Source organism: Carlito syrichta, unplaced genomic scaffold (assembly GCF_000164805.1).
Source record: "Carlito syrichta isolate Samal-C Ts95f unplaced genomic scaffold, Tarsius_syrichta-2.0.1 Scaffold129867, whole genome shotgun sequence".
Lineage (NCBI taxonomy): Eukaryota > Metazoa > Chordata > Mammalia > Primates > Tarsiidae > Carlito > Carlito syrichta.
Window position 1 is genome coordinate 19,266 of NW_007073963.1, and position 7,784 is coordinate 27,049.

Here is a 7,784-nt window from a genome sequence, read left to right on the forward strand (position 1 = left end):
GTGGCCAGGAGCGGCCACTGCACTCCAGTCTGGGCGACAGAGTGAGATTCCAACTCAAAAAAAAAAAGTCCCTGAACATTAAATGTCAGCAGCACCCACCAAATATTATAAAAAACCAAAAGAAAAAAAAATTCTCACATATTTTTATATGCTAGGACGAGTTAGGGAGGTGGCCAGTTCAAAAAGGAATCCCAGATCCATAATCAGGCATGCCCATATTCTAAACCTAAGCTGTCTTAGTTTCCTCATGTTGATTTATATTAAGGATTCCAAGGAACCGTCTGTACAAAAACAGATATCATCAGCCCATAAACAGATTAAACTGGGTAAAATCAAAATGCTAAGCTGATGACATTCAGAGTGGCAACAAACCCCCCAAACCTCTTCACCAATTTGCCTGCCTCGTGTTCGTTCCAGTGTCTTACAGGTTCTGCTTGTCTCAAGGCAAAGGCTAACTTGACAAATCTGGGTACATAAGAGAAAACTGGAAGATTCTGAAATTCACTGCAAACTTGATTTAAGAGCCTCTAGAAGATCCTCTGAAACTGTCCAGAAAAAAAAATGTACACCTTTCCTGATATTTTCTTAGCAGGCAAGTATTCATATACATATGTTTTTAACCCAAGTAGCTTCAGTTCCCAACAAGCACATCTTCTCATCTCCACTTCCCTATCTCTGACGGCACACCATTCAAGCACCTCTGTGGAATGCTTCAGTCACTCAGTTAACTCTAAGATAGACATTAACTTCACATATGACTGAGGGTCAAAGACAAACTATACATCACAACTTTCCCTGAAGGTACTCCATCTTTCCTCAGTATGAAGAATGAGAGATGTGTATGAGTTTCTCGTTCCATACCATTTGACATATTTATGGCAGCTATACACTCAGGAAATAAAACAGAACTTCTGTATCTATTGCCTGCATCATTCACTCTCAGTCTGATTTATAAAACATTCCACACTCTTTGCTGAGGTTTAGTACAATGAGTTAAGAAATGGATTCTAGAGCAAGACTGCCTTACAGACTAATTGTGCGACCTTGGGTCAATTACTTAACTGGTTTCTACCTCAGTTTCCTCATGAATAAAATAAAGGTAACAACATTACCTATTTCTTCAAGTTGCTGTAAGGATTAGATGAGTTATAATGCAAAGTCATTAGAACTGTTCCAGTCACAAGGAAGCAACATAAACTACAAATACCACAGAATGTTGCTGCAGCTGTTGTTGTTCCTCCTTTCTCTCCATCTATATCACAAACTCCTTATAGCCAGGAATACAGGACCTACATTGTTTTATGTCTGCCATGGTAAGGAAAAGAACTAACACCAAGAGCATTTACTGAGTGTCAACTGTATAAGTAGCAATGTATTAGGTATGGGAAATATAAAGATGAGTAAAATATACTCCCCAAGATATTTAAAACCAGAGGAAGGTAGGTTGGTTAAGAGATTTAGGGATGTGGTTGCCTTCTACTCAAGAAACAAATACTTATAGTGTAGTACTAAAGTGAGGCGAGAATGAACCAAGAGTTCTAGAAACACAAAAGGAAAAAAAATAACACTGCTGAGAATGAGAACTGCTGGGAAATCTTTGAAGGAAGAATAGTTTACACAATAAAGAAGGGGAAAAGAACATTAGTAGGCAAGGGAAAGCATATACACACAGACACATAGTTTAAAATGCTCATGGCACATGGTAGTAAAAAGGCACCATCAAGTGTGATTGGAGGACTTAGAAAGTGGGAAGAATGCAGGTTGCAGCCATAGTAAAATGAGTCTTATACACAATGTTCAGGATTTTGAACTTTTCTCCATGGAGCAATGGACAGTCACTGGTGGCTTTGAAACCTGTAAAAATATGATCAATAGTTTTCATAGCAAAAAAATTGGGATAGTATTATGAAGAAGCAATAGGGCACAAGAAGATTACAGGCAGGGAAACCAGTTTGAAGGTAACTACAGTCATCTATCAAAGAGATAGCAAGGATCTACCTGAGACTGTAAGGAGGACTTAGACTTGAGAAAAACTTCAGAAGGAGAAAGGGTATGGCTTTGGGGATGGCTGATGTCCAGGAAAGAGAAAAGAGTAAGGGGCCCGACTCTTGATTCTTGCTGGATGGGGTACCATGCAGAGCAGTTAGTGGAGGCTCCACAAATATGTGCCGGGTGGAATTAAATTTTTATAACCTGATAAAGAAATTTACTTGGATGGGTGACCAGGTAGTGAATTAATAAATGTTCACATGTCCAAAACAACCACACCCTTAAAATAAAAGGGAAGCCGGGCTCGGTGGCTCAGCCTGTAATCCCGCGTCTTGGGAGGCTGAGGAGAGTGGATTGCCTGAGCCCGCGGGTTCGAGACCCGCCTGGGCAGACGAGACCTCATCTCTACAATAAATCAAAAAATTAGCCGGGTGTGGTAGCGCGTGCCTGTAGTTCCAGCTCCTTGGAAGACTGAGGCGGAAGGATCACCGGAGCCCAGCAGGTCGAGGATGTGGTGGCCGGGAGTGGCCACTGCACTTCAGTCTGGGCGACAGAGTGAGACTCCAACTCAAAAAATAGATAAATAAATAAATGGGAAAGTGGAGCAAAATTAAATGAAATATTAAATATAGTTGATAGCAAATACCAAAGAATTATTTTTAAGGGGAAATAATGAAACAATATAATTAGAATTTTTCTAAAACATGTTCCACAGACTATTCATTCCAAAACATATACCATAATAAAACAGTTCCAAGGTCAAACACATTTGGAAAATGTTACATGTCATATCTGCCCCTTAAATACTTTACCACAAACACTAGCTTGTAAAATACTATGAAAAGTTCCATAATAGAAAAAAAAAAAGAACTTTACTGAAGATAGAGCTTCCCAAACTTTTGACCATGAAACATCAAATCTTCCATAGCCCCAGTGGCCCGGGGAACACACTAGAGAACACCATACTTTGCAAAAAGTTCTTCAAATAATAACACAGACTTTCAGTGAAATAAGAAGAAAGTATTATAAGCTAGAGAAATACAAAAATACAAACCTTCAGGTGAAGTTTTTGAAGAATCCGGGTGAGAAACCGTGGAAATCTTCCTATATCTAGTGCATTTATCAGTAACACTGCTTTTTTCATGCTAAATAAATTTGTAAAACAAAGTTTTAAAATGAGTTTTCCAAGTTGAACTGTACTTACTATAGTTGTACATTAAGTTTTCATTTTAGTAACTCTGACTGCTATATAGTAAGTCTGAGTTAGATAATGGAAACCAAATTACAGCCAGCAAAAAAGGCAGAACAATCTGAACATTTTCAAAATGATGCTCCCAAAATTACTTTTGTTGAGAAGGTCCATTTGGCAAATTTTCTCTTTCTTGTGGGCAAAGCAAACTACTAGGGGACACTGGTATGCTGAAGGGGAACGGCATTAATTTAACAGTGAGTGTTTATTAACCACTTAACCCAGAACAGAACTCTGACAGGAGCAGGATGCGGGAAGCAGCAATTAATGCAATTACAACAAAAACATAAGTAATACTGCATGGCAAATGGTGGAATTTTTTTAATACTACATACAAAACCGTTGGGGGCTACTAAAAACACAGCTGTTTTAGAACCCTGTTTAAATGATATCATGTGAACAATTCTACTACACTTATGTTGGATACAATTTAATGATTTAGTTTGTGTTCACTAACATTGGGATGAGGAAAGGAAAGCTATCAGTAACCAAAGTAACCCAGAAAAAGGAAAAGCTTTATAATGACAACTCTCTTCAGGAGGATTTTTGCCCAATTCAAGCACAAATTAGATATTCTCAAAATTCAATCATTTGCCTATATTCTTCAGTACTTTTCTGTATCCACACACCGCCTGTATTACTTTTTTCATTAAACTGTGTCATTTTACTTAAACAATTTTATTTTAAAAGAAAACATTACATCACAACCACGGACAGCCAACTTTACCTACCATAAATAGAAATTAACTGAAAATAAATAAAATGGGAACAAAAAACTCCGTTCCCAAAGTCTGGCTAGACACTGTTACCAGCCAAAAACTAGTGGCTTGAGGCCTATTCGATCTTGACTTTAAAGGGGCATTAACACATGTTAGGTATTAAAGACCTTTGGAGCACCAGCGTGAGCCTTTCTCCTCAGAAGGTCTGAAAGCCAATTGAAATGGGAAACCGAATGCCGTTCCACGTGACCCGGCGGCACTCACGGCAGCGCCTGGAAGCTCCGGATACCAAACTCGGCGAGCGGCGACACAGACAGCGCGCCTTTCTAAGGCCTCGGCTGCCGGGCGCGGTCGTGAGCCTTCCGCTGGAGCAGCGCCGCGAAGGCAGAGCGGCGGCACGGTCCCACGCTCTCCGCGCACCCGCAGAGCCGGCCCTGCGCTCGGCAGCCACCCTCCCACGCGGGCCCACCGCGGCAGCAGGGCAGCAGGCAACAGGGACACTCCAGCGCGGCCCTCGTCCGCACCATCCTGGGCGCGGCTACGGCGAGCGCCTAGCTACCTGGGGCTCTCCCTCAGGATCAGCGCTGCCGACGCCGCCATCCTCGAAGCTCCCTCGCCCCAGCGCCGTCTGACAGCTGCGCCCAGCCCAGCCAATGGCGGCCGCGGCGGACGGAAGCCCCGAAGGCCCAAGTGGCGCCGCACCCGCCAGCGTCGTCGTGCTTCCGCGGGCCGAGCCCCCGGGGACCTTTCCTGCGGTCACGGAGGGCCCAGCGGCGGCACCATTGTCTCACGCCACTCTAACAGTGTTGGAGTGAAGCCTGAGCATATATGTTTATTTATTTATGATATGTGTCTGTACATACCTGGATAGATTATGTGTGTGTAAGGCTGAGCATAAACTGGTACTTATTTATGTTTATATATTTATGTGCATACCTGGATATTGTGTGTGTATATATGTTTAAACAAGCATATGTACATACTTGGATAGATGATATGTGTGTGTACGACTGAGCATACTTATTTATTTTGATATGTCTATTTTATGTGTATATATGTACATACTTTAATAGGTGATGTGTGTGTGTGTGTGTGTGTGTGTGTGTGTGTGTTTAAACAAGCCTTATGTACATACCTGGATAGGTGATGTGCGTGTATATGTGTGTAGGATGAGCATATATTTATACTTATGTATTTATATTTTTATTTATATGTGCACATACCTGGATAGGTAATGTGTGTGTGTATATGTTTAAACAAGCCCCTATGTACGTACCTGGATAGGTGGTGTGTGTGTGTGTGTGTGTATGCAAGACTGTATGTACACACCTGGGTAGGGCCTGTGTTTTTGTGTATTTTTTTTTTCCCCGACGTTTGGCTGACCGGGAGGAGGGTGGTGTAGGCTCAGTGCCAGGATGTGGGGCATTGTGCCACAGGATGGGTAGTGCCTCCAGTTCCATCCTGAGCACTGTGCCATCAACCCCACCTGTATTTGCATTCTCATTTAACTCCTTCAGCTTTTCACTGAGCACCTACTAAGTACCAAGCACTGTGCTAGGCACTGGGGATGCCAAAGACTAAAATTCTGCTCTCATGGTATGCTAGCAGTTCCAATGGACAAGTATCTGTTGCACCCCTCGCTAGAGTCTATAGTAGCAGGGATGAATCGCCACTGAGGGTGCAGTTAAGGATCTCATCCAAGACTAGAGAGCCAACATGTTTCCACAAATATTAATACCTTGGTCTGTCTTTGAAAAAAATCAAGAAGTAAGTTCAATAATGGGTTTCAGAGATGAGAGGAGTGAAGTGCATGGAATGTTGGATCAGGCAAAGCTTCCTGGGGCAGGTGGCCTATGCATCGGGTCTGCAGAGATGAGGAGGGTGAGATAGCATGTTTCAGGGCAATAGAGAAAAGTGGGTGAAGGCCCAGGGGTAGAAGGGCAGTTTGAATGGAGTTTGAAGAACAATCAGGAATTTAGGATAGAAGAAGCCTTTGATGACTGGTTGTGGCATGTGCACTTAATCTGATGAGAAATGGGTAGCCATTAATTAAGTGCTTTTTTTCCCCTGTTCATTAGTTTTCAAGCAAATAAATTTTGTGATGGGAGCTGTGGTAGTTGGTTTATTTTGTGGTAGTTGGTTTATTTGGGGGGTTTATTTTGGTTAAGGTGATTATCAGCAGAATGGTGATTGGATTGGAAAGAGGTAAGCAGGAAAGCTACTGAGGAAAGTACTGCAATAATCTTTGGATAGCAATAATATTCTGTAGTATTAAAAAGACACTGGGGAATGAAAAGATCGCGAATGGATTAGAGTTGCATTTCAGCAATAGAATCTTCAAGAGCTGGCAAAAGATTGAATTTAATTTTCCTTCCTAATTATATTTTACTTAAATTATTATTTAAATTAGTTGGCATTCCTGGAGCAACCTAAACACACCCTAACTGAAGGGAGAAGCCAGATTGCAAATTAAAAGTGAATAATCTTCACATGGATAATTGAGTCAATTATACAGTGTATTGAACACATACAAATGCACTTAGTTCTACAACACTCCACACACTCCCCGATTTATGCATATTTGAAAAGGATGTATGTGAATCTACATAAATTATAGGTTTCTGATCCAAACAAGATTGCCTTACCTGCAACTTTGAAAAAGTCCCGGTACCCTCATCCTTTGACTTGTTTCTCCTTTGGCTTGATTCATTGCCTGAAGCAGAGCCACTGACCAGCTAAAACTATTTCAGTCTCTAATGAAGATCACCTTTTCTTGGGTTGCCTTTAAAAACTTACCTGGGGACTGGGCGTGGTGACTTATGTCTGTAATCTCAGCACTTTGGGAGGCATTTGAACCCAGGAGCTGGAGACCAGACTGGGCAACATAGACTTTGTCTCTACAAAAATAAAAGTAAAAATAAATAAATAAATAAGCATGGTGGCATGCGCCTGTGGTCCCAGCCACTCAGTAGACTGAGGCAGAAGGATTGCTTGAGTCCAGGAGGCTGTGGTGAGCTATGATCTTGCCACTGCACTCCAGCCTCTGTGACAGTGAGATTCTGACTCAAAACAAAACAGCAACAACAATTTTTAAAAATAGCTTGGATTTTGAGCAAATCTGTGTAACCTTGGACATAGTACTTAACCTCACTAAGTTTCGCATTCCTAATCCGTAAAATGAGGATGAGAATAATACCTGCTCCCCTGGACCATGGTAAGAATTTAATAATGTGATATGTATATACAAGAATCACCCTACCCTATTCTCCTTAGAAAACAAAACACAGGCTTCTAAGTTTTTCACAAAAGAGAGTCTTCAGTAGACACAGAGCCACTCACTCTATCTTCATTTTTTAAATTCACTTTTTAAATTTTAGATTCAGGAGATACAAGTGCCTGTTTGTTATATAAGCATATTGCAGTCTGATTGAGATTGGGCTTCAGATGTTCAATTTTCTTCATTTTTAATGATGGCTGATTATTTCTCATTACCACTTGTTGCTACAAAGACTCAATGCTGTGGATAATTCTCAAATGAGAACCTCACCAAGGTATAGGCCTATATGTCCATGGAAAGGTCCTTTTGGTTGTCTTTGTTGCCACCTCCTATAGAACAGGAAATGTACCTCCTGGAGGTAGAATTTTATAACCACTCTCTACTCTTTTTTCTTTGTATTTCTTTTAGATTCAGGGGATACAAGTCCACATTGGTTATGTGGTCATATTATGAAGTGATGGTGATTGGGTCTCAGGTGGCCAACACTCTCTACCACTCTCTACTTTTACCTCTAAATTTGTCAACCCATCTTGATGATGAATCCAGAGCC

The 7,784-nt window shown here is 41.3% G+C and overlaps 1 protein-coding gene across 2 annotated transcripts in view; it reads right to left on the minus strand.

Annotated features, from left to right (window-relative positions):
* Positions 1 to 4,631, minus strand: part of COMMD10 (COMM domain containing 10) — a 7,806-nt gene extending 3,175 nt beyond the window's left edge. Inside the window, exons 1-2 of one of the 2 annotated variants that reach the window (XM_008048929.1) lie at positions 4,517 to 4,631; positions 3,044 to 3,134 (exon numbers count right to left, since the gene is read on the minus strand). In XM_008048929.1, coding sequence (XP_008047120.1) covers positions 3,044 to 3,134; positions 4,517 to 4,557 — 132 coding nt within the window. In that variant the 5' untranslated portion in view covers positions 4,558 to 4,631. Of the gene's footprint in view, positions 1 to 3,043; positions 3,135 to 3,969; positions 4,233 to 4,516 lie in introns of those variants that run through there. The other variant, XM_021707980.1, reaches the window with a different exon arrangement.
* Between the last annotated feature and the right edge of the window lie 3,153 nt (positions 4,632 to 7,784).